Raw genomic sequence first — 26,827 nt, forward strand, 5'->3', positions numbered from 1 at the left:
GGGTTACATGTCCTGGTATGTCTTGAGTGTTGTAAACTTGTGTCTTCCAGAAAGGACTGCAGTGTTTCCTAGTTGTATGTGCTTTCCTCTGTGTGCCTTGGATGCTGGTCCTTAAACCGCTCATGCTGCGCCAACAGTACCTCAGGAGGAAACACTTGGTGAGTACCGTGCACGAATAAACCCTTTTTGCTGTGCCAATACCTTACCACCGCTCCGTCACATGGGGTCTGCTTCTTAGTTATATAGCGTGACCCTGCAGGTGGCAAGGACTCTTGTCTTTCAAAATGTATACATGCACTGACACATCTGGCACCTAACCCGGTCTCATAGTCACATGATCAGGCCGTACAAGACATCTTCCAACAGGATGAAGGATTGTAAGCCAAGCACACTGACATACTGGTGTGCACCCCCTCTGCAAGGATCTGCTTGTCTTTATACTTGATATGCCCTTGTTTTTCATTTTATTTTAACAATTATGAAAATGAGCTCCAAATTATGCAACCAAGCTCCATAAAAGGGGTTATCCGGGTGTAAAAATGTACTTATGGCCGGGCTGGGGTGGGCTATTAAAAAATAATAAACGTGTACTTGCCACCTCAGCGCTGCTGATGTCCCGTGCTGCGGCCCGTCTCATCTGTGCGCCGGCCGGAAGCTCCTATCCGACACTATCTCCCAGCGCTTACAACACTGAGAGATGGGGACAGATGGGAGGAGCCAGCCACATCCCGGACCGGAAGCTCCCTTTGCGCGGCTTCTGTGCCCCTGTAAAAACGTTTATTATTTTTAAATAGCCCACCCCAGCCCGGCCCTAAGTAATTTTTTATAACCGGATAACCCCTTTAATGCCTAGATTAAAGCCTTTTTTTAATGTAAAAACCAGGGCATAAGAAGCTAAAATAACAGCAGATCCTGCCAGAGGGAGCACACACCAGTATGTCAGTGTGCTTGATGTACAATCCCTGATCCTGGTGGTAGATCTTCTTTAATATGATATGATTTATAAGTGATGTGTATGTATGTATATATCTATTCCTTTTGCTTCATCTAAATTAAGTTGAGTTTAAAACAGTGGTTACAATGGATATGTTAGTGAAGTGGAAGCTTTTATCATTACTCATTACTGAACAGCAGATCAGTGCAGGTCCCTCACCGAACACAGATTGATAGTCTAACCAGAGCATTGGCTGGGAATCCAAATCCATTGATAACCCCATATTTAAAGTGCTGCAGAATATGTAGTGTAATAGAAGAGGGTAAGTCTAGTTACATTTTTAGGCAAATAATTGTAACAATGTGTAAAGCACAGCTTAAATGGGTTGTCCAATGAAAAACATGACTGCTTTTTCCTGAAACAGCGCCACCCCTGCCCATGGTTTGTGCCAGTACTGCAGTCCAGCTGTATAGAGCTGAATAGACCTTTGTTGCAATTCCAAGGATTAACGATGGCCGTGTGTTTTTTTAATGCAGCCATGTTTTTCATCCTCTGGATATCCCCAAGAACCTAGAAATCAACACAATGTCAGTGGCCTCCAGGTCCCCTGCCACAAATGATGATGGGAGCACAGCTTTGAGCTAGGCAATTGTGCACTTCCAGAATCAATGCATCACTTAAGCTACCATTAAAGGGAACCTGTCCCTAGCTTTTACCCCATTAAACTACCAGCACCCTCAGGTAGGGTATGAAATGTCTGCACATCCCCCTTCATCAACCAGAAGCCAGCAGGACTCTATACAGGGGACTCACATGACCCACAAATCTCAACAAACTTTACTTAGGTAACTATGATTTGGGCGACCCTAATAATAATAATAATTCTTTATATAGCGCACACAGATTATGCAGCGCTGCACAAAGCATGTCAAATTGGTCTCTGTCCCCATGGAGCTCACAATCTAATCAACCTACCAGTATGTTTTGGAGTGTGGGAGGAAACCGGAGTACCCGGAGGAAACCCACACAAACAGGGAGAGAACATACAAACTCTTTGCAGATGTTGACCTAGGTGGGATTCGAACCCAGGACCCCAGCGCTGCAAGGCAGGAGTGCTACTCAGCCACCGTGCCGCCCTGTTATGGTCTGATAGTTACCCTGGTAAACCTTTGTATAATTGTCCAACCCTTTAACTAATTATTGCTATTGTGCTTGTCAAAAGGCCTCCCAGTCTTCCGATCCTCGGTGACAGGTTAGGGTAATAATGGATTTAGGACACACACCCAGGTAGTAACACCTACTGTAATTAGGAGGAATAACATGAAAAGAACTTTGCAGAGTTCTAAGAAACCTCCAGAATATCTGTTTTATAAGAAACGCTAGTATTTCCTGATCTGGATCAGGGGCGCTGACAGGTTCTCTCTAAACCTGCACACTTACAACTAGTCAGATACTTCTGGTAAATCTTTGTGACGTCTGTTTTAAACTTCTCTGTCCTGACTACTAGCTGTACTGTCTTGCTATATTCCAGCATGTTCTCTTTCCTAGAGGGTGGGTTAGTTTTTCCTGGTGTGTTTTATAAGTTAATAAGGTTAGTGCCACCACCATATTATGGGATAAGAGACGCAGACACGGCCTTCTTATTTTGCGTGTGGCAGCAGACCCCCTCTTATCGCGTAACTGGCAAGTAGCATTAGCGCTATTAAATTATAAATCAGGGTTTCTCTTTCAAAAACTGCTACTAATCTGGGGTTCAGACTATTCACAAGCTTGGATACGATTTGTGTAGAATAGCCAGTTGTTGGGAACTATTTGGGAGCTGGCTGAACTAATCCAATGGGTTTTTCTGATGCTATATGTGGGGTTGGAGGAAATAGAGCATGCTGATTGGCTGAGAGCCCTGACCCTGATTTATAAATACCCCTCCCCGCACCCACTAATCCAGGGTACGCATAACTTCGGAGGTATCCGCGTTGGTAACGGTCCCACAGAAGAAGATGCCGAAATTATTCAGCACGATCAGCTGTCCATGCACTCGGAAGAAGGCGAGGAGGTAATGCATTTTATGTTGTCATTTTTCTCCTTCGTTGTGAGTAGTTGCTGCAATACTTGAACGTGCTAAGTGTTGCAAAAGGAGCCGGAGCAATTTCCCGTAGACGTCATCCTCAGAACATTGCTTTGAAATGTCAGTCCCTCGTATACTGTGCAACTTTCTCCTTTACCCCCTGATGTGCTTACATAGGACCCTGCTACCATGTGCAAGACTCTTCTCCTCTAATGTGCATCATAACGTAACATGGCTTCAGCGATTCCTAAAATAAAAGCCTTGACTGATGGAAAAAGCAGTGTAAGAAAGAGTTATATATGGTAGTGTAAAAGTGGTAACGTTTTGGAGTCCGACTTGCGTCTGTGTGCTTTATTTTTTATCGCTTTTTTTTTTTTTTCAATGGACCTGTGAACCAGACTGGAGACTGTAGAAAACTCCGTCAGGTTCTGTCCCTGACTTTGTTTATAGCCCGAGCCCCCCCCCCCCCTCCTTCCCCCATAGAAGTCTGTAGAAATGTAAAAATACTGATGTCACAGCGGAATGAACCCTGTGCCATCCATATTTGTGAATCAGTTTATAAAATGCTGTGACCCTTCAAGAGGTTGGGACAAGCGAATGACATTTCTTTTGTGGGTGACATACGGACCATCTTTGTTGATATGCAACTCAACAACGGATTACACGCGGATGACTACTGCCCACGGATCTGTTGTTCACGGCCCAAGAACAGCTCCTGTGTTCAGGTAGCAATCTACAACTATGAGACCTACCTGGCATAGGTTGTGTTCACATCAGTGTCATGGTTTCTGTTAAAATTTAAAGGTAACCTACCATCAGAAATCTACCTTTTAAAGGGCATCTACCACCAGAATTAAGGACAGTATGCAAATGAGCCTGAGGGGCTCCAGGCTCCATAGGTATTAATGGAGCCAGGAGCCCCACAGGCTCATTTGCAGAGAGTCTTTCATCCTGGTGGTAGGTTCCTAACATTTTAGGCCCTAAACCAGTGATGGAGAACCTTTTAGGGCCTGAGTGCCCAAACTTACACCAAAAGCCGCTTATTTATTGTAAAGTGCCAGCGCAGCAATTTAAGCAGTAATTTATCTCTCCTTGTTCAATGACAACTTTAAATCGTCCAGCCTCCTAAAAACACCAACACAGTTGAAAAGGGGAGGGCAAATTCACCTATCATTGTAGGAAGATTCTGTAGGAAGATTCTTTCAGTCCTGCCTGGTGAACTTCATGCTGGGGTGATGGCCTGCGTGCCCACAGAGAGGGCTCCGAGTGCCGCCTCTGCCACTAGTGCCATAGGTTCGCCACCACTGCCCTAAACTATCCATAATCCTATAACACTTCATAATGTAATCTTTATATGAGGCTACTGTGGAGTGAAGTAGCCTATCTGTCCCTCCTTTCGCGTCGGCACGCTATTGATATACAGATATACAGCTTGTGCATGCGCTGCATTCATGCTGACAGGATTCTTTGAGCTCACGCATATATCTTCACAGCTGCTGCGCATGCGCAAACTGGAAGAAGCCGGCAGCATAAATACAGCATGTGTGTATGCACAATCTGTATATCATGAGCAGGATCATGAGGTTGGATACTGTGGCAAGGAGTAACCTTTGATCCGCATACCGGAGAGAGGCTACTACACGTCCCAGTTGTTTCTGACAAAAATTTGCACGTTAGTTAAAATCTGTTTCAGTTTAGCCAGTGTTATGGGATTAGGAAAAGACAGTTTAGAGCTTTCAATGTTATTATGAACCTTCCATTGGATCTAACTTTATAGGTAGATTCCTGACGGTAGGTTTCCTTTAATTCATGAAGCCGCTTCAGATCAATCACACCACTGGCCACGTACTACACGTGAGGATCCCCTACACTCAGCACGCAGCAAGTAACGATCTGTCATGATATCTCTCCGATTTGTTTGCAAATTAGATGAAATTTAGAGGAGAGGCTCTAGAAAGAGCCCACATGCAGGAGGAATGTAGTATTACATTCTGACTTTTCAACATCAAAAAATACACAAAAGGAATATTCCAATAGCTACTCAATGGTGATTGACCGTGGTTTCCACTGCCATATAAATGAGCCAAATACAAAACTCAGACAGGTCCTATGTGTGTCTGTGTTTGCGGCTCAGTTAGTCACCAATTGCATGAGCGGCTCTGTGTCTACAACAATGAAAACGTAACTTTTCATTGTTGTGATTTCATTGTTGTAGGCACAGAGCCGCCCCTGCAAGTGGTGACTAACTGAGCCGCAAACACAGACACACATAGGACCTGTCTGAGTTTTGTATTTGGCTCATTTATATGGCAGTGGAAACCACGTTCATGTGCAGGAGCCCCTAGATGTACATGGGAACGTAGTTTCAAGTGGTAGCACATGATCAAAAACTGTGGTCGTTGGCAGGAGCCTTAAAATTTAGAAAAAAATTAAGAATTCTTCTGTTTGTCCCTGGAGCTCAGCCATGTCTTCCTTCCTACTACCTACAGACCTGAGTCTGGCTGTAAAACAACTGGCTGCAGCAGGAGTGCCCCCCCCTCCCCCCTCTGCTTTGTCTGCAGGATAGAAAAAATTGTCAGGCTCCGCCCTTCTGTCAGATGCAGGGGATTAACCTATAAAATTCATTATTTCCCATGAAATTTCCTGCAGTAATTTACAATGATATTGCAAGTACTCCGAGTCCATAGACCACTTGTACATTTACTATTGGTAACCCTTTCAAGCACTGATTATTTTCCATTTTATAAACCATCAGCACAACATTCTAGAAGATGCATTGCACTTAACCAGCCTAACCTTCTATACATCCCTGTGATCAGTGTCATTTTACCTTCCATTCTAGGGCCATTTTAGAGGGACTGAAGTTTTAAAGTGATATTTTATGGCTAACCTGTACTTTTTTCTCTTTTAACCCTGTATTAAATCTGGATTTATATTATTCCAAGCCTGCCGTGGAGGAAGTGGTAAGACTGACGTCCATTGTGCATGCCCTCAATCAGCCAAGGATTCATGGAAATTTTTTTTTTTTTTTTTCAATTTCTGTTATTTTTATCATGATATTAATTTATCCATTACAGGGCTGATATGTCATTTGTGATTTCTATCATGTGCTTGGTGGGCTTTGCAAGGGGCTCCAGGAATCATCCATAGGCCATTGACATCCATCCTCATATCCCACCCTGACGCTCAGCTGCTTTGCTTTCTCTAATGGACTTAAAAGTGCAGTTTTCATGTCACAAATTTTGAAAATTCATGACTTTTAGTTTTTTTTAATTATTTTTTTTCGATTTGGTCCTATAGTAGATTGCTATTTATTATATTTAACATAATTTATACCAACAAAATGTGTTAGTTTTTACAACAAATATCACAGCAACTTCAAAAACTGCACTTTTAACACAACTGTGTCAAGTATAATATATAGATCTATATATAAAAAAAGTATGGTATCTAAAACCTGCATTTTATATATGTATAGGTAATCATATACATATATATCCAAGTGATTTGTATTTATTTTGTGTTATACAGAATATGTGTGTGTGTAGTTAGTGACTATTTGCTACTTCGTGGTATGTGTCACGTCTACCTGTGATGGAGATATGATATGTAGTAAATTTGTGTCTTTATTATTTTGTTACGTCTTTGTTATACGTTTTATCTTTGAAAAGCTTTGTGAGGTTGAAGTGAATTTTTATTCTAGGAAATGCGTTATAGTAATTTATTACAGAGACCTGTCCTGATCAAAATGTTTACAGGTGAAGGCTCCCTCCTCCTCCTCCTCCAAAATCGCCAGGAATGCCACCTTAAAGGGGTTGTCCAGCAATAGAATTATTTATATACATTCTGTCTAAAATTTTAAATAATTATAATATCTTCTACTGCTATCAAGTCATTGCTCCAGCAACTCCACTTCAGTCTTTGCTCAACACTGGAGAGAGTAGTTTTCACATGAAGGATCCAATCCTGCCTCAAGATAACAAATATGTAGCACTACTGACAGCAGGAGAAACTTGGGGCTAAAACACACCTCTGTAGTTGGTCCATGAATCACAGACCATGTAGTGTCCTATTTCACGATTGGAGTGTCCGGGACGGGATGTGTATTATAGTGATATATGCTAAACAGCAGCACAGTATAATAATCATTATTATAGTGCGGAGCTGCTGTTCTGCAGGGAAGCAGGGACTCCTGCTATGATACTCAGAGTCCCATCCTCCGCACTGTGGTCGGTCCATAAAATCTGTACATTATAGGTTAAGTTTTTCATAAGAACATGGCCTTAGACTTTTGAGCAATACAATACATTTTGGACAAAATGGATATCCGCTTATTTCATCCTGCTGGATATGACCTTTAACTAACAAATACCTTTTACTTGCAGTACTAGTGATACACATTATCAACAACAATTTGCCTAATGTCTTGAGGCAGTATACATTAGATCAGGACTGAAGTATAAGACTATATCTTTGCAGTAAATAAGCATCTTCTGTCTGAAGTCTGAAATACTTGAAGTCAATTATTGTCCGAATCTCCTTTACAAGTTGCAGTGTAAAAGAATCTGGAGTATTTGTTACCTGTACCAAGAGCCCCATCATGGTGAAAGTCTTGTGTTACAGTGTCATAGATATTGTGCTGTGGTGACATACATATACTACAGCAGTTTTATATAGAATGATACTCTTTCTCCATTCTATGTGTACGAAACAAGATTCATTTTAGTCCTAGCAGCAACCGATTCATCTCAGTCCTCAGTGGGACTCAAAAATACTCCAAAAAAGCCCATTACTCTCCTACTTTACTTTACGGTTTCTTGCTGGGTTTGGACTCTCTGCAGCAGTCTCTTGCAATTCATTCATGTCACCACTCGGAGCACTAAAGCCTATGAAAGTCTGCATTAGTGACGTGCATGCACGGCGCACTAAAGCCTATGAAAGTCTGCATTAGTGACTGCATGCTCAGCGCAGTAAGAAGAGGCCGCTCTGAGAACACCAAACCATGTCTGACAGCAGTAGGTTACGTATCTGTCTCTACCTACCTGTTCTGTCACATTCTTATTACTGGATGTCACCCCCTGTCTTCTGATGTCACCCCTCCATTCCCCAGCTTGCCTCCCAATTCTCCTATCAAGAAGACTCTGTAGTCATTTCTTCTGTGGAATTAGATAAGGATGAAAGTGAAGTTGTTACGGTAACATTGGAATCTGTAAGTACAAAGGTGTCGGGCACAGGAGCCACGGGTGCTGTTTTCTCACTGGTGAGGACTTGGTCACCATAACACAGAGGTCACCTTCTCTTGGTCAGGTCCACCATCTACCCGTCCTTGCTTTGGGTTGGATGGTTGTGTTTCTATCACTGGTGAACATGCAGCTGCTGGAGCACCCTTCACTTCCATCTTCACATGAAATCCATTGATCATCAAATCCAGTGCCTTACCAGCTTCCATGTCTTCTTATATTTACAGTTCAATTTTGGAGATGTTGTGGTCAACCAGGCCATTCATACAATAGAATACTGTTTGGGGTGCATTTCCAATACAGCCTCATATCTCCGACTCTGGGCCCTGAGTCTGGCACATGCCCGTAAGTATGGAGCTGGTTTTGGATTCAGAATTTTTAATCATATAAGTGCAGCAGGTTAGTTTCAGATATTATAACTTCAAGGGAACCTGTTAGGGTGATTTGGAACCCTAAACTACCCACAGTTCCTTATGGACCATTGGTTTAGTGTCCCAAATTGCCCCATACAATTTTTAAGTGATCCTCTTAAAAAAATAAACTTTGTACCTACCTAGTTCCCTTGGCGCCTGCACATTGCGGCAAGTGAAGCCAGTGTAGTACCCCCACGACTTCACTGTAGATACTATCCCGGCTTCACTGGTCGAAATGTGAAAGGGGAAGTTCCACTGGGGGATCTGAAGATACATATCAGACTCACATTTAGGTAAGTATTAAAGTTTATTTTTCACTAATGGAAAGAGGTAAATTTGGAACCCTAAACCACAGGTGCTTACGGACCTGTAGTTGGTTTAGGGTCCCAAATGGACCTGACAGGTCTTCATTAAAGGAGCACTCTGATGCTTTATGTCTAGTCCATGGCCCAAATGGATTCTGTGTCATGTTTCACTAGACATTGCATAGTTTCCAATATATTTCATTCATTTTATAATAATGAAACAATAACTTGGGTGTGATGTGACCAAGAGCCACAGAAACTTCTCACAGACCAAATATAAAACCGGTTGGAAAAAGAAAAATACAGTAAATGAAATATTATTAAAGAAAATGTAATATTGTTTTAACCCCTTCTGCATCTTATTTAAAATAAGAATTTCTGCTGGACATTACTTTTACTAATTTTCTAATATACTGAAAGGGCAGATAAGGTTAAATGCATCAAAGGGGTCTATTATCTTTCATAACGTGGAATCTGGAAAGGTATGGTTTAACTTTTGTAAATGATTCTAATTTGATGATGTGTTTCTCTGATTGTTTGGCAGAGCTCTCTGAGGTCCTGTGGACGATGGTGATGCACGTGGGTCTGAATGTGAAGAGCCTCGGGGGTGGCATTCTCCTGGTCTTTGTGTTTGCAGCATTTGCAACACTCACCATTGCCATCTTGCTTATCATGGAGGGTTTGTCTGCTTTCTTGCACGCCCTCCGTCTGCACTGGTAAGTAGGAAAAGCCAAGCACTTCTGTCTCTGATCTGTACACCATAACAAGGGGAAATGTCAGTATCTACAGGTTATTCCAGTTGATCAGGGAAAACTGCAAAATTGGTGGGGGTCTGAGTGCTTTGACCCTGACAGGGGTCATGAGGCTGTCACTGCTCGACTGAAATGGGGGACTTGAGACCCTCCTGCTGGTGATTGGTGGTTCCAGGGTATCTAATTTAGCCATAGGCTGGAGACTACGGGTTAAGGAAGTTCTGCTACTTTCTCCTAATGGTATTTGTCACGAACCCTCCACACCAGAGTCCAAACACAGGGTGCACCTATGCCAGGGAACATAGCAAATTAGCCCTTAAGCTCCGCCCACTCACACAAAACGGCGTCCTTATGCCAATTCCTACTCTCCTAGCACAAAGAACACCCAGTCAACTAAATTCTCATAATTTATGTCCATATTAATTTTCCTAAAACCATTTACACCAATACACACAAATGAAATATCGGACTGTCACATGGAAAAGATGGATATAGCATGCTCCGTGGTGGCGTGAGTCCTCAGTTATATAGCTGCTCTAATTTAAGCTAGGAATCTCAATGAAACGTGAGACTTTGTCACTTCTGTACATGTGGGACATACCTGTCATACCTCTGCCACATGGAAGAAACAAGCCTCCTGTGCCCTCTGTCCTGTATAATAATTATCACACCTGCCCTCTCTCGCCCGGATGATGAATGGGCGCACACATAATTTACTGGCAGAAGTTGCTGCTGCATTTTTAAAGAGTCACCTGCTACAAGGATGGAACTTATAGCCGACAGATGGCCCTATACTATATAAGTAGGGTTATGATATACATGGGCGTATTTAAAGGAAATCTAACATTTGTTTTTATGCATTATAAACCACACATATCTTGGGAATGCTGTAGATACACTGATTCAGAAATATCCTGTTTAATCCTCGATCCAAGTGGTTTTGCTCAAAAAACAATTATAAAAGTCAGGGCCTTGGGAAAGCTGGGTGAAGACTGCCAGCCATGCATAAGCACATTACACGTAGCTTCCTGAACTGTGCAGACAGGACTAATCAACCTGAGCTGGGTGACTCATACACAGCAGCTGGGGGATGGTACAGCGATTGATTACTTCAGCCTGTCAGGGACAACACAGTGATTACATCATTCATTGGAGCAGTGAATGCTTAATGTGAGAGGAGAAGCTCCAGAGCAGCCACAGGACCACCAGAGTCTCATTAGCATAATTTTATTATAGTTTTTTTCAGCAAAACCCCTTAGTTCAGGGATTAAACAAGATGTGTTTCTGCTTCAGTGTAGCTACAGCATTCTCAAAGTATGTTTGGTTCACAATGAAAAAAAAGCAAATGGTAGATTTTCTTTGACATCTTACAGGCAAATTGGCAGCAAAGAAGATTTTATCTCTCTTTTGTGGCATGGAGAACTCTACAAGTGCCAGCAGCAAATTTTACTACACATTTTACTATCATATGCACAGAACCAGTTGTACCACTTCATGTGCGACTCCTTTTGTTCTTCCTGCACCCAGTATGCACCACCTATGCTTATTACCCAATCTGGAGTTAGTACACAGTCCACTTTAAAGGAAATCTACCTACAAAATCCATCATGATAAACCAGAGACACTTACTCATAGATCCAGACACCGTGACCATGGTAATCTTCTTAGATTTGCTCTCCATGGCCTCCTTCCTTCTAATATCAACTTTTAAAATTATGCTAATGATCCTGGGGAGTGCCTCTCATGGACCACTTCTCCTATCCCACGGGGGGAGATTACATCAGGCAGAGAGAGGGGGGAGTGCTGTGGGGGAGATAGTGTAACAGCCTGTGAAGCTAGAGCATGGAGATGTTCTGGTAACACCACAAGGAAACCGTTTACTGACGGTAGCCTTTGTTACATTGGTGCCATGTTTCTGCAAGTCATTCACTAGGTTCCACCCATGTAGTGAGATGTTGTGTGGAGCTCCTGATCCAGGGACATTATCAGTGTCTTCCATTTTCTAATTATTGCTTCCACCGTTGATTTCTTCACACCAACCTGAGGTCTAGCTATGACCAATTACAGGATTGGTGGATGACTAAATACTTTTTCCCCCCACTATATGTAAGGCCCCTTCCACACTAGCGTTTTTCACGCGCGAGTTCTGCACGTGCTTTTGACGCGCAGAACTTGCATTGCACTCTGTCCCATTGTTTCCAATGGGCCTTTCCTCATTTGCGTTGTTTTTCACGCGCGTGCTTGCATTTGCTTTGATGCGCGTCAAAATCGCAGCATGCGCCCCATTCAAGTCTATGGAGACGCATCAAAAATGCATTGCACTCTCAAGCATTGCAAGTGCAATGCGAGTGCAATGCGTTTTAAATGGATGGGTTGCTAGGTGACATGAATAATTCCCCTGCTCGAGATCGAGCATTTAATTAAAAAAACACAATGAAGAACAGTGAAGAATAGAATAAAAACAGTGAACACAGTGAACACTGGATCATTTAAGTGAAAAACATAGTGAAAAACACAGTGAAGAATAGATTACAGATGTTCGGCACATCTGCTTACTTGTCGGAAGATACACGCGGAACGGTGCGGCCAAAATAGCATGTGAAGAACAATATATATGTGTGAAGAAGACATTGCAGATGTTTCCATACATCTGTAATCTATTCTTCACTGTGTTTTTCACTGTGTATTTCACTTGAATGATCCTGTGTTCACTGTTTTTATTCTATTCTTCACTGTTCTTCACATCTGCTAACTTGTCGGGAGATAATATACGCGCGGAACAGTGAAGAGTAGATTGCAGATGTTTGCATACATCTACTAACTTATCTGAAGACATTCTTTTTCAATTAAATAAAACATTTTATTCCCGAACCATGGTCCCTTTGAAAAATGCTCGGGTCTCCCATTGACTTAAAAAATGTGTGTGAAAAATGCACCGAAAACGCAAAAAAACGCGAACCCGCTAATGACTCCAAGGAAAAATGGAACAAAAACGCAGCCAAAAACGTCAGTTCACGCATTGCACCCTGACGTGAAATGTAACGCTAGTGTGGAAGGGGCCTAACAATGCACGCAACTTTAGAAAAGCAAAATTCTGATGGTTAGAAGACTGGGTCAGGGCGTGTCCACAACTTTAGGTGTTATGCAGTGTTAGTGCCTCCTAAAGGTGAAGAAAGGACAAACCATTGCCGGGTCATGGATGCACAAGGCTCACTAATGCACTATGGGTCCAAAGGCAGGTCCAGCAGGAATCTCATAATACTGCTGCACTTTACAGACGTCTAGGTAGTTGTGTGTTGCAAGATGCTCCATGTAAACTTTGGGTACTAGAATTTATGTAGATGCCACTTACCTAAACATTGTTACGCATCAACTACATGTCTTCCTGGTGACAGTAATCCCCTCTGTGTATGTTCTTCCTTGCAGTTTGTTGTGTTCATATTATACATTCCCTTTAATACGCCATTAATAAAGTTTCTCACTTACCAAATAATCGTCTGGAGCTCGGATCCAAAATCTATGTAAAAACCATCATAGTGATAAGGGGTTGGCGTCCAGCCCACAGTTGGAGCATGTGAACCCGGACACACAGGGGGTCCCAGGGACTATGGGGTATTAGACGCTCTTTACAATCTGTCACTGTAAAAAGCTCCTTATTCGGGACTTTCTTCAGCTCATCCTAACTAGAAGCAAATTGATTTATTCCCTTATTTGGATTGAGCCAGTGGAAGCCATGGCAGACCTCCAGCATTCCTGCCTCTGACTTCACAGATCTGTAGGAGAAACTAGTAGCTGATATGTCTGCAGATTAAATTTAATCCAAAACTTAAAGGAAAACTGCTATCAAAGCTGCTATCGAGTATGATGAACCAGGGACACTTACTCATGGATCCTCATGGATGTAGCAGGACTGTAGTTGAGCTTAAAGAGGTTTTCCCACGAGGAGAAGGGCCTAACTTGATGATAAGTGGGGTCTCAGTAGTGAGTTCCCCACAGATCACGAAAACAAGGCGTCCGTCAGACTAATGGACCGTTCTGCTACATTAATCTCTATGGAGCTGACGGAAATCGCCGAGCGCTGCGCTCACTGATCTCCGCCAGCTCCATAGAGATTAATAGAGCAGAACAGACATGCGCGGCCGTCTGCTCCATTAATCTGACGGAGCGACAAGGGCCCCTCATTTTTGTGATCTGTGGAGGTCTCAGCAAGTTAGACCCTATCCCATGTTATAAGTTATTGTCCACGAAGGCTTTACACAGCATTATAAGCAGGGGTAAAGTGCATCTCTCATGTAAATTCTGATGTCCAAGTTTAATCAGTGGTTACCACAGATCCAAGATTGCCTTCGATCCTTAAGATTGAGGTGCAGATTAAAGGGGTTGTCCACATTCGGCAAATAATTAAATTGTTAAAATAATTTCAATATGTAATAAAAGGTTACAGAATTTTCCAATATACTTCCTGTAACAATTGCCAGCATTTATTCTAGATCTCTGCTTGCTGTCCTTATACAGGCAGTCCCCGGGTTACATACAGGATCGGTTCCATAGGTTTATTCTTAAGTTGAATTTGCATGTAAGTGGGGACTGTATATTTTATAATTGTAGTTTCAAACTATTTTTTTTTCCCCCAATGACAATTTTGAAAAAAATGACTGGACACATGGGGTTATTTAACAACCTTCTATGTTCATAACATCTGTAGTCCGCTACCCTGAAATTATTTTAATCTGTGCCCAATTTCCAAAAACAAAAAAAGATGTGTTTCATGCCATTTCAGTATGACGAGTGCATGGACAATATGCTATGGCTTTTAATAAAGGACGTAGTGATCTGTGCTGGCAGATCCAGGGTTAATGCAGTCACGTTTCATTGGAACCTTTCCTTGCTATTTGTAGTGAATATTTTTTCCAATGACTTTTCCAAGACGCAGATTAGCAGCGCAGTGTGGAAAGTCACATAGGCCTGAGATATTAGCAGCAGGGTGAGAGTGTGTATATAGCACATAGCATCTGTATACTTGGGGTAATTGTGCCCCCTACTGCGCTCACTTCATATTACACCATGCACATGTTTTCATTGCTTGAGGGTAATAGGGGGTTCCATATATAATATAATATACAGTATATAAATCATATTAACTCTATCTCTATCTTTTCTCCACCAGGGTGGAATTCCAGAACAAGTTCTATGTCGGAACAGGTTTTAAGTTCATGCCGTTCTCATTTGAGACCATCAGAGAGGGCAGATTCGATGACTGAGAACAACCATCCAGAGTGCGCCCCTCCGTCTCCCCGTTGTCCTCTCTTGCTGTGGTGCGTTGATGTGAAACCTTGCCTATCCTTCACGCTTTCTAGGCCCCTGTAGTCTCATGATGGTCCATAGTCTGTGTGTTACACAGGATCCCCAGTCAGCAGCACTTCTAGAAGTGGAGGAGTGCCAGCCTTGGCCACTAGGGGTCACCCAAGTCCCTCTAAGTAGGATGAGATTCTCTCCTGTACAGAGCAGGAGGGTTCTGTGTTGGCTCGTATCCATCCGGTTTCTCCTCCCCGTCCACTACCTCATTATTTTGCTCAGTAAGGATATTTTATTTTATTAATTTTTTTGCATTGTATATTAAATTGCAGTAATTCACAAAACTGCATCCTTACTATTGGACTTAAAGATCAAATCTCATGTCTTACTTGGTTCTTTGGATCAACTTATCTCAATCAGCTCCTCCTTGGAGCACCTCCTGTTACACAGATTTTGTCTTCATAGATCTGGCCTCCAGGTTCAATTATAATAAAAGAATATACTCCAAGGGGCTCAACCTATTAACCCTTAGATCATCACAGTGGGCTCGTGTGAGATTTGCTAGGCATGCTTTTATGATTATTACTACAACATCACCGATCAGCAGGGGTGTGGGGGTCATTTTCCTATCACGGAGTGTCAGTGTCTCCTCTCCTATTCTGATTATTCGTAATATCCGTGCACATATAAGGATAACATGGAGGGCGGTTCTAGATAAAACGGTACGCTTTGTAAAAGGGGGACGCTACGAGATCTGTAGTGGGGTCCTAGAAAGTCTATTTCTTAACTTTTATTCCACTTTCATTACAGTAGTTGCAGTAACAGATATTCTATAAGTGGGTCTGTGACCCTTGACCCTATAGCGTGTCATGTCAGTATTGTCACAGGCACACAAGACCTCCAGGGCGTCTGGTTACATGGGAGTACTATGACCCTCTGGTAATACTGAGCAGCTTGAACACTGGGGCAGGAAGTGTTGTCACAGGGACACACGGAAATATGCTAATGAGGATACGAATGTAAATCTGTGATAATTTTGCACAGGGAAAAGATTTTGGGAGACAATACAACCTATTAATCACGATCCTAGGGTGACTTACTACAGAATCCATTGCTAGTGCCCCATTACAAGGCAGGTAAATGATCCAATCCACTCTTAGAGGCGGCTGAAGATTTAAAGTGCTCAGATAATGTCCCCGATCCGGCGGCTTGAGTAGGGGACATTAAGATTTATTACACACCATGTCCGGGAAAGAATAGGTTTTGCTACCCTGGCTTAATCTCCACAAGGTGGCGACAGACTGTGTGCACTTACTGTTCAGGCCCTGAGATCCTGATCCATCACCACCTTGTGGAGACTTACCTTTCAGGCCCTGAGATCCTGACCCATGGTCACTGTCCCATGTACATTAGTGATTCCTCATTGTCAGATTCCTATGATGTGACCCTGTTGTTGTTGCTGCTGCTGTGAATCGGTAAATGAAGTCTCCCTCCTCGTGATAATAAACCTTTATTTATGACAACCAGGATATGGCCTCCTGTCATGTTTTTAGTTGCTCTGATTCCGACCTAATAACTTAACATTGTTGGAAGAGGCTAAAACTTTAACACATTACACTGTATATATCCTCACTGTGCATGAAGATCTGAAATACATTTCTGAAAAACCAAAATTGGGAAAAAATATGGCTTTTTTTAACCCGTCTGTGCACAGGTTTGTGGTTTTGCATATCAGTCCTATTAACTTCCATGGATATGTGCTGCAATACCCAGACACAGCCCATTGTCAACAGTGTGGGGTTTGCAAGCAGGTATTCATGTTTACCTAACTCTGGACAACCCCTTTAAGGAGGCATAATACCTTTCTGGACATATATTCTTCAGAATGAAAGGATTGGGTATACTAAAATCCAACAAGCCTGATCATTCCTTTCAGATCCCACCATACAGCATACACTTTTCCTGCCAAAATTGTGGGATCCTGGCAAGATGAATGTGATTTGCGCGGCCACCATTGGAGACCTAAGAGCTATTGCAATACTGATCTGTAAAGCAATAGCGAATTTTAAGAGGGCTAATTTCCAAAAATTCAGGGCTGCAATACAGGATATAGACTGGGATCAGATACTGTCACATGGTGATACTAATGTTAAATGGGAGAAATTCAAATCTATCCTGGGTTTTTATACTTCTAAATTTATTCCAATAGGTAACAAGTATAGACGGGCTAGATTACACCCCGCGTGGCTTACAGCTACAGTTAAAAGGGCAATTAATGAGAAAAAGAGGGCATTTAAAAAATATAAATCTGACGGGTCACCTGAGGCTTTCAATGCTTACAAAAAACTTACCAAAATCTGTAAAAAAGAAATCAAATCAGCCAAAATACAAAATGAAAGACAGGTAGCTAAAGATAGCAAAACAAATCCCAAGAAATTTTTTAGGTATATCAATGCAAAAAAAAATGGGTCACAACAGGTTGGACCCCTTTATTCTGAAAATGGGGCATCGGTGACTGGAGACCAGGAGAAGGCAGAGATACTTAATAGGTTTTTTAGCTCCGTTTATACAATAGAAGAGAGAACTTCTGACTTGGGTGGTGCCAGTGCGGGTCATGGATCCTGTGATATACTAGGCTGGCTAAATGTAGACATTATCCAATCTAAGCTCAATAAAATCAATGTGTACAAAGCTCCTGGACCAGATGGGTTACACCCCAGAGTTCTTAAAGAACTCAGTTCTGTTATTGCTGTACCGCTGGCTAAAATCTTCAGGGATTCTGTAATGTCTGGTGTGGTGCCAAGTGACTGGCACAAGGCAAATGTGGTGCCAATATATAAAAAGGGCTCTAGAACTTCGCCTGGCAATTACAGGCCTGTAAGCTTAACTTCCATTGTGGGGAAAGTATTGGAAGGGTTAGTAAAAGACTACATACTGGAGTATGTCACATCAAATAGTATAATAAGTGATAACCAGCATGGGTTTACTAAGAATAGAAGTTGTCAAACTAACCTTATCTGCTTTTATGAAGAGGTGAGCAGATGCCTGGATGGAGGAGCAGCTGTGGATATTGTGTTCTTGGACTTTGCAAAGGCATTTGACACTGTCCCTCATAGACGCCTGATGGGTAAAATTAGGGCTATTGGTTTGGCAGAAATCATTTGCAATTGGATTGAAAACTGGCTGAAGGATCGTATCCAGAGAGTTGTGGTCAATGATTCCTACTCGGAATGGTCACCAGTTATGAGTGGTGTACCCCAGGGTTCTGTGCTTGGCCCACTACTATTTAATATATTTATTAATGATATAGAGGTAGGAATTAATAGCACTGTGTCTATTTTTGCAGATGACACCAAACTGTGTAGTGTAATACAGTCTATGGAGGATGTTCATAGGCTGCAGGGTGACTTGGACAAACTGAATGTTTGGTCATCCACTTGGCAAATGAGGTTTAATGTGGATAGATGTAAGGTTATGCACCTGGGGGCCAATAATCCAAAGGCAAAATATGTCCTTGGGGGAGTAAATCTGGGAGAGTCCCTTGTTGAGAAGGACCTGGGGGTACTAGTAGATCATAAATTAAATAACAGCATGCAATGTCAATCAGCTGCCTCTAAAGCCAGTAGGATCTTGTCATGTATCAAAAGTGGTATGGACTCTCGTGATAGGGATGTAATATTACCACTATACAAGGCACTGGTTCGGCCACACCTGGAATATGCTGTCCAGTTCTGGGCACCGGTCCATAAAAAGGATGCCCTGGAGCTGGAGAGGGTTCAACGTAGAGCCACAAAAATGATAAGGGGTATGGAGGGTCTCAGTTATGAGGAAAGATTAAAACAACTAGATTTATTTAGTCTGGAAAAGAGACGACTACGAGGGGACATGATTAATTTATTTAAATATATGAATGGTCCATACAAAAAATATGGTGGTAAGTTGTTTCAGATTAGATCAAATCAAAAGACGAGGGGGCACTGTCTCCGTCTGGAGAAATCCAGGTTTAATCACCGGAGGCGACAGGGCTTTTTTTACTATGAGAACGGTCAATCTGTGGAATAGCCTGCCTCAGGCGCTGGTCACAGCAGGGACAGCGGATAGCTTCAAGAAGGGTCTAGATGCCTTTTTACACCTAAATAACATTGATTGTTATGCTATATAGAATTGTTTCCCCTAAATCCCTTCCTCATCCAATCCCTTCCCTTCCTTGGTTGAACTTGATGGACAAGTGTCTTTTTTCAACCGTAGAAACTATGAAATACTATGACCTCTTGTGGCCAGATTAATTGCGCACCATAAAACTTACATGACTTGTAATTTAGAGGAGAGTATATAGATATATCAGGTACTGATAGGTGATCTTTAATAGGAAAACATTTTTGTATAATATTGTGGTGTTTATCTTTCAAAAGGAAGCACAAAGACTATTGCACTAAAAAAAAAAAAAATGCTTATTTACGTAGACACAATTTTGTGATACTACTGCTCATACCACTTTTTCATGAGAAATTACAACAATACAGCCAGTGACAGGTTCCCATAAAGCCCTTTTAACTAAATGACCCACTTCTTTTAGCTACAAAATGTTTCCCTTACATCCCTAAAAAATCAACTTTATTATCTTACCTGGCATACAGCTAGACCCTAAGTTCTCTCTGTGTTTGTGTGGGTTTCCTCCCACACTCCAAAAACATACTGGTAGGTTGATTAGATTGTGAGCCCCATTGGGGACAGGGACTGATTTATCAAACTGTGTGCAGCGCTGCGTAATCTGTGTGTGCTATATAAATAAAGGAATTATTGTTATTAAGTCAGATGGGGCGTGTCCTCATTCATTCCTACTCGTCCCGATATCTCATCATGGGAGCAGGGTGATGTCATCGAAGGTCCTTTACCGACTTACATTTGCAAAATCTACCCCATGTATGTATCTGATCACATGGAAGTATCATGGTAGCAGCATGCCTCCATGGACTTCTACTCCTTGTTTCTACCAGAACACTACATATAACCCAGAATGGGGACATTCAATACAGTTCATTTATTGTGACAGATCTAAAAAAAACTTTTTGCTGTTGAGATTTACCCATAGATGGCGCTGTGTAACTGGATATGTCATATGACAAGGTTCGCACAGGAATTATCAGGGACAGATAGAAATAAAGCAGCAGATGACATGTTAGACCACCAGGGAATTGACTCTTGTGCTGGCACAGGGATAGTGAGCTGTCATCCATCCAGACTCCTCACCAGTCTTCCCTTATACCCAGATGCCCCCCAGGACTTATGACAGAACAATGGCTGACTTCTGAGGTAGAGTTACAGTTCGATGTGCCCATGCAGGATTATTTACACTCCGTATATACACTCACCGGCCACTTTATTAGGTACACCTGTCCAACTGCTCGTTAACACTTAATTTCTAATCAGCCAATCACATGGCGGCAACTCAGTGCATTTAGGCATGTAGACATGGTCAAGACAATCTCCTGCAGTTCAAACCGAGCATCAGTATGGGGAAGAAAGGTGATTTGAGTGCCTCTGAACGTGGCATGGTTGTTGGTGCCAGAAGGGCTGGTCTGAGTATTTCAGAAACTGCTGATCTACTGGGATTTTCACGCACAACCATCTCTAGGGTTTACAGTGAATGGTCCGAAAAAGAAAAAACATCCAGTGAGCGGCAGTTCTGTGGGCGGAAATGCCTTGTTGATGCCAGAGGTCAGAGGAGAATGGGCAGACTGGTTCAAGCTGATAGAAAGGCAACAGTGACTCAAATCGCCACCGGTTACAACCAAGGTAGGCAGAAGAGCATCTCTGAACGCACAGTAGGTCGAACTTTGAGGCAGATGGGCTACAGCAGCAGAAGACCACACCGGGTGCCACTCCTTTCAGCTAAGAACAGGAAACTGAGGCTACAATTTGCACAAGCTCATTGAAATTGGACAGTAGAAGATTGGAAAAACGTTGCCTGGTCTGATGAGTCTCGATTTCTGCTGCGACATTCGGATGGTAGGGTCAGAATTTGGCGTCAAAAACATGAAAGCATGGATCCATCCTGCCTTGTATCAACGGTTCAGGCTGGTGGTGGTGGTGTCATGGTGTGGGGAATATTTTCTTGGCACTCTTTGGGCCCCTTCGTACCAATTGAGCATCGTTGCAACGCCACAGCCTACCTGAGTATTGTTGCTGACCATGTCCATCCCTTTATGACCACAATGTACCCAACATCTGATGGCTACATTCAGCAGGATAATGCGCCATGTCATAAAGCTGGAATCATCTCAGACTGGTTTCTTGAACATGACAATGAGTTCACTCTACTCAAATGGCCTCCACAGTCACCAGATCTCAATCCAATAGAGCATCTTTGGGATGTGGTGGAACGGGAGATTCGCATCATGGATGTGCAGCCGACAAATCTGCGGCAACTGTGTGATGCCATCATGTCAATATGTACCAAAATCTCTAAGGAATGCTTCCAGCACCTTGTTGAATCTATGCCACGAAGAATTGAGGCAGTTCTGAAGGCAAAAGGGGATCCAACCCGTTACTAGCATGGTGTACCTAATAAAGTGGCCGGTGAGTGTATAAGACTTGTGTCTCTAGCCTGTGTATCACAGGGATCAGTCCGGATACTAGTGTCAGGAATAGTGTCAATGACGAGTCTAATGTAGTACTAGCTCAGTGTCATTTTTGCCATAGGGGGCGCTATTGCATAGTCTAGTATTGTTTCAACACTCATGACTAACCTAGGGGAATCTAGGAATGTGTCCTAGTTCCCACACTCCTGTTCCCAGACCGGACACTATAATTATCACAGGGATACAAGACAAATACACTCATGTTTTAAGACTTCCATTTACAATTAAAGTCACCTTTCTTTCTTTATTGTAAGGGGCAGTAAAAGAGTAATGGGGGGGGGGGGGGAGTGGAAAAGTGGACTTAATAGTAGAAAAGTGAACTTAAAAGCCCTAATGAGGATGGGGACAGACGTCTTATGGCTTAGCACAAATGGATGGAGCTACTGAAGACTCGTTATCATCTGGGTTGTTGTTCTAGAACAATCCCAACATCAGAATAATTCGGCTGTTAGGGGTTTGTCTGGTATTGTAGTTATGTCTATTAGTGTGCAGCAATACCAGGCATAACTAACGGGTAATAGTGCCGCTGCTGAAAATTATTCAGTTTTAGCAGGATCTAGAAGCCAAAGCCAGAATTGATGGCCACAAGGTGCAGGTATATCTCTGAAATATATACTGCGTATCCCTATTCACTTTGTACAAAATTCTAATGGTTTTAAGTCTCTTAGAGAGGCGGTCCCAACTTTTCAAGTTATCCCCTATAAACCGTGTAGGGCACAAGAAGCCGATTGGTCTTGCTGTATTTCGAACTTCTATTCACGGGCAATGAGAGTTGCAGAAATACATGGGTGCTGTTCTCTACGATTTCACTCTTTCCCATATTATATGTATACATATATTATATTCTTTATTATATTATGGACGCATGCTCGCTTTGATACTCCACACATTAAGTGAGAATGGGACCCCAGTTTCGGATTCTTGGGGTACCTTCCTTGTGATCATGGAAGTTCCAGCAGTTGGACACTCGCCGATCACCTTGTTATCCCTTATCCTGCGGATAGGGAAAAACTTCCCAAGTTGGTAAATAAAATAGATGGTCTTGCTATGAATCTGGGAAGACTCAACAGAACAGGGTATTTTCAGGACTTGATCTATGTGTGACTCTTGAGGGTCCTATCTTGCCAATCATAGCAAAAAGGCTGTTATTCTCCAGCCTATTCAAGAAACACTCATCATACATGTGACTCACCATTGCAGCTCTTCCCCTTTGATCAAACCGGCTACATTGTGGCTGGTGACACGTGTTTTCTTGTGTTTTTTTTCAATGCGTTGAAAAACCCCATGCGTATACTGTTCCGTTGCATTTGCATTTACAAAACGCAATGCTCAATGTGCTTTCTTCTCCCCACTGCTGTTTGTGCATGTGATCGCATGCATATCCAAATGCAGACCACAAAAAGTAACCATTTTCAAAGAACGCAATCACTTTAAAAAAAAAACACACCTCACAAACGCAGACCTTGAAAAACGGAATGGAGAAGACGCCAACCAAAGACAGTCGATCAAGAATCCTACTTGAAAACCCAAGAAGCAAAACTGATGGGTTTTTTTTAATGAAAAAAAAAAACAAAAACATGTCACTGGCCTGATGGTTAATAATTTCTTTCTGGAACATGCCCCATCCATACCCAGGCTCGGACTTCCCCACCTGGGAAACCTAAGAACAGATTTTACTAGTGGGCTCTAGGAATCCCATTCCAACACTGTCAGTACACGTGTCCAGAAGGAAGCGGAGCTCCAGTACCGGTGACCAGTGAGGTTCCATGGGGTCAGAATTTACTCTCAGAAATCCCATTCAGCGCTGGAATGTAACAGTACTCTAGGGGGACATGAAGCTCACTGACCTGTCATAGCATCAGCCATCACCAGGGAATTGCCTTGGTTCTGACCCGTCACAGAAGCTTTTCAGCTACATCTCACAAGCTGTTTTAGGAATTTAGTTCTGTTATTTTTCCAAACAAAGTCCTGCTGGGAATTTGAGATTTCAGTTCATGAAGCCGAAGATTAAAATAGAAACTTCTGATTTGTCTCCAGCTCATGATGTGTGGGAAGACCACCATTGGGAAGTCACATACTGCTCCATCCCAACCCGCAGCCATAACTACAATCATCACAAAAACCATCATGGAAATATTTATATCTTTATTTACAAAACATATTAACAAAGTGACAAAATAGAATATTCCTATTATACAAAATAAGGGACATTTAGATCATTTTTTTTAATGTATGGCAGATACATTGACGAGGACACAAGCCACAATTGCTCAAAGACCTTAAAAAAAAAAAAAACTGAAACAAAAAAAAACAAAACTGAACTTTAGGTTTGCATTGTTGAAATATGGGTATTGTTTGAGCTGTAGGTCGCTTGGTATAGAAGTTTATGGAGCTGTATATATGAGGATTGTGAAGCCCCAGCCCATGTTATTACAGTTAGTAGAATATTTTGTATATGGGGGCTCTTGACCTCCTGATAACTGTGGTGACTTATTATATTTCATATCCATGGCCTCCTTCATTTTAAAATCAAATTTTAAAATTATGCTAATTAACTGGAAGGACCAGGGAGTGGTGGGGGTGTGTGTTACCAGAGCCCCTCAGTGCAGAAAGTGGTCATTGCACATTGTAGCAGCCTGCAGTACAGAAGGGCTCTAGAACACCTCGAGCATTAGCAGAATTATAAAAGTACATTTTCAGAAGGAAGGAGGCCATGGGTAACACATATAAGACAATTACTACAGTCACACGTGTCTCTGGTTTTTCATGCTTGGTTTTTATGGTAGATTTCTTTAAATCTGCAATATGGATAGAAGATTCCTATGTAATTTATTTTCATTTTACAAGAGTCAAGATTCATAGAATCCCAAGAAACTGAAAAGCAATTTACTGAAAAACTTAAAATTATTACCCTTTGATTATACAGAGCAGAAAAAAATAAAATATAGGGCATCTCTGGAAAAGCATGCCAAAAATGAACCCCCCGTTTCCAGAAAACAATAAAGCTTCAAACTAATGTGATTTAAAAAAAAAAATATATAAAATTCTTTCCTTGTACAGAATGGCGACTTTGTCTTACTGTACCGATCTGGAGTTTGTTGCTGGACTTTTATTTATAGATGGCAAATTCTAACACAACGTTATTATAATTTCATCCACTAGGTGGCGATCGCTCTTTGTAATTATATGATGTGTCCAGTTTAATATGAATAAAGTTTATTGAAACCTGAAGTCTGTCCAGTATCCGCTCTGTGGTCATTCATATCTATACACATAGACCAATCCAGAGGGTTTTTTTTACCCAAAATGAAAATTGTAGTTGTGTCCATCATCCCTTTAGAAAAATAAAATAAACCAAATTTATAAATATATCATATTTTACATAAAATATTTACACCTTAAAATATGTGGGTTACATTTCAATCTATTCAGTCTTTTGTGGGTCCTGGATATATTTTAGTCCATATTACTATCATACAGAGACATTGAGCCGTTCCTACTGAACTGAGTGAAGATTGCCATAGACCCCCCCATAAAGGTCCTGAGCTCAGTTTGGGAGATCCACACAGTCGTTCTATGGACATCGTAATGCCTCAGCAATAAGGCCACGTAAATCAAGACCCTATTGCTAAATGTGTCTCTTTTGGCCCAAATGTAACCAAAAAAAGGTCTACTGAACAGCCCATAAAACAGGGATGCCACGTCTTTAATAGTCTGTACAATTACATATGACACCCCATACCTGGGCATGGCAGTCCATAGGCTATATTCCGATTCCTCGTTTGTCATTCCCAATATTCCATCATTTTGGGGCTGTGCCATAGGAAATACATGTAGATCAGATATCCAAGATGGCAAAACATGGTGGCAATTGCAAGCCAAATATCTACTTCCCATCATACTACAGGTGAACACTAGAATTAAAGGGTTGTGGGAGCAAATGTGCCCCGACCTGGGTGTTTCTGGTAGGTTTTTGTGGGTGTTACTGGGTGACTCATTTTGTATACATCTGTGTTTGGAGCCAAGGTTTTGAGAAATTAGCTGGGGTTCTGGAATCAGCTTAAACTGGACCTAAACTTTCAGCAAACTTCGTAAAAATTGGCAGTCCGGTGATGTGCACATTAGAAATAACACTGTTCCTGGTCATTATGTCTCTTGTAATCTCCAGTATTCTCTCTGCGAATGAGGGGAGACCCAACTGCTGTGACTCACTGCTCCTCCTCCCCTTGAATGTCATTTGAAACCTCAGCGTGTTTCTGTCCATCTCACTAGCAAGACAAAATTCAGCAGAGAAAAACAGATAAAGCGGGAAGACTGGGTGATAAAGTAAATAGAGAACATCTTTGCTTTGATAAAGTTTCTTGACTCACTTGAACTATTGATTTATACAAAGTTGTGACCAAGTGTAAAACCTTAGTTTTTAGAGAAGTCTGCAATGGACTGAACCATCCTCTATCCAGTAGAATCTCATATTAAAGTCACAAAGCACATAGGCAAAGACTGAAGCATACAAACGGTTATCCACAGGCGATAAGGCAGCAACACAGTAATGCCTGGGGTGAAAAAAGTCCAAGGAAAAACTAAGCCTAGTTCAAAAAGATCCGTTTCATTCCTGACATGTAAGACACCTGGTGTTAGTACAAGACGAAGATCTTCTAATCCAGCCTTGACGGACAGAACCCACTTTGGTTTGAATCATAGATCCTCCAGATGTTAACACACAACCTCCGGCTGAATTTCCTTCAAGGCTGCAAACTGGTTCCTCACAACTTTGAGGTCGGTCTCTATAGTCTCTCGACATGGACAGTGAACAGTGTAGGAAGCCAAAAGGACAATGTCTCCTGAAGCTTCAGGAGTCTCTAGTTCACTTTCATTCTGCTCAAAAGTTATGGCCTTCAAGGGTGCCGGCTCCTGGTACGACGACAGCCATGCGTGTTTTAGGCATTGGTCAGCTCGAGCCCGTTTCCTGTTGAGAGAGGGTTGAGATTGTTTTACATCCACTTATGGAGGAGTTTGGACAACTGGTCCTCCTAAACTTAGAAACCAAGACCAAGTTTCAACATAAAGTAATAAACATCTACCAGATATCTCAGATCCAAATTTACTGCTCATGCAAAGCCCCATTTTTATGGTCAGACGCAACAGGCCTCCATTCCCAGGACTAAGGGAATTTGTTATGTAG

General features: G+C 42.0%; 2 protein-coding genes across 8 annotated transcripts in view; one reads left to right on the forward strand and one right to left on the reverse strand.

Annotated features, from left to right (window-relative positions):
* The window catches only part of ATP6V0A1 (ATPase H+ transporting V0 subunit a1), a 62,454-nt gene extending 45,921 nt beyond the window's left edge, over positions 1–16,533 (forward strand). For 2 of the 7 annotated variants that reach the window (XM_072111721.1, XM_072111722.1), the window contains exons 17-22: positions 51–158; positions 2,880–2,987; positions 8,110–8,208; positions 8,467–8,584; positions 9,502–9,673; positions 14,877–16,533. In XM_072111721.1, coding sequence (XP_071967822.1) covers positions 51–158; positions 2,880–2,987; positions 8,110–8,208; positions 8,467–8,584; positions 9,502–9,673; positions 14,877–14,970 — 699 coding nt within the window. In that variant the 3' untranslated portion in view covers positions 14,971–16,533. Of the gene's footprint in view, positions 1–50; positions 159–2,879; positions 2,988–5,944; positions 5,963–8,109; positions 8,209–8,466; positions 8,585–9,501; positions 9,674–14,876 lie in introns of all 7 variants that reach the window. The other 5 variants (XM_072111723.1, XM_072111725.1, XM_072111724.1 and 2 more) reach the window with 3 other exon arrangements.
* A 7,244-nt stretch (positions 16,534–23,777) lies between these two features.
* Positions 23,778–26,827, reverse strand: part of LOC140064640 (serine/threonine-protein kinase 17A-like) — a 31,605-nt gene continuing 28,555 nt past the window's right edge. The window contains exon 7 of the mRNA XM_072111728.1: positions 23,778–26,611. Within this exon, the coding sequence (XP_071967829.1) occupies positions 26,359–26,611 (253 nt within the window). The 3' untranslated portion in view covers positions 23,778–26,358. The remainder of the gene's footprint in view (positions 26,612–26,827) is intronic.

Source organism: Engystomops pustulosus, chromosome 6 (genome assembly GCF_040894005.1).
Source record: "Engystomops pustulosus chromosome 6, aEngPut4.maternal, whole genome shotgun sequence".
Classification (NCBI taxonomy): Eukaryota; Metazoa; Chordata; class Amphibia; order Anura; family Leptodactylidae; genus Engystomops; species Engystomops pustulosus.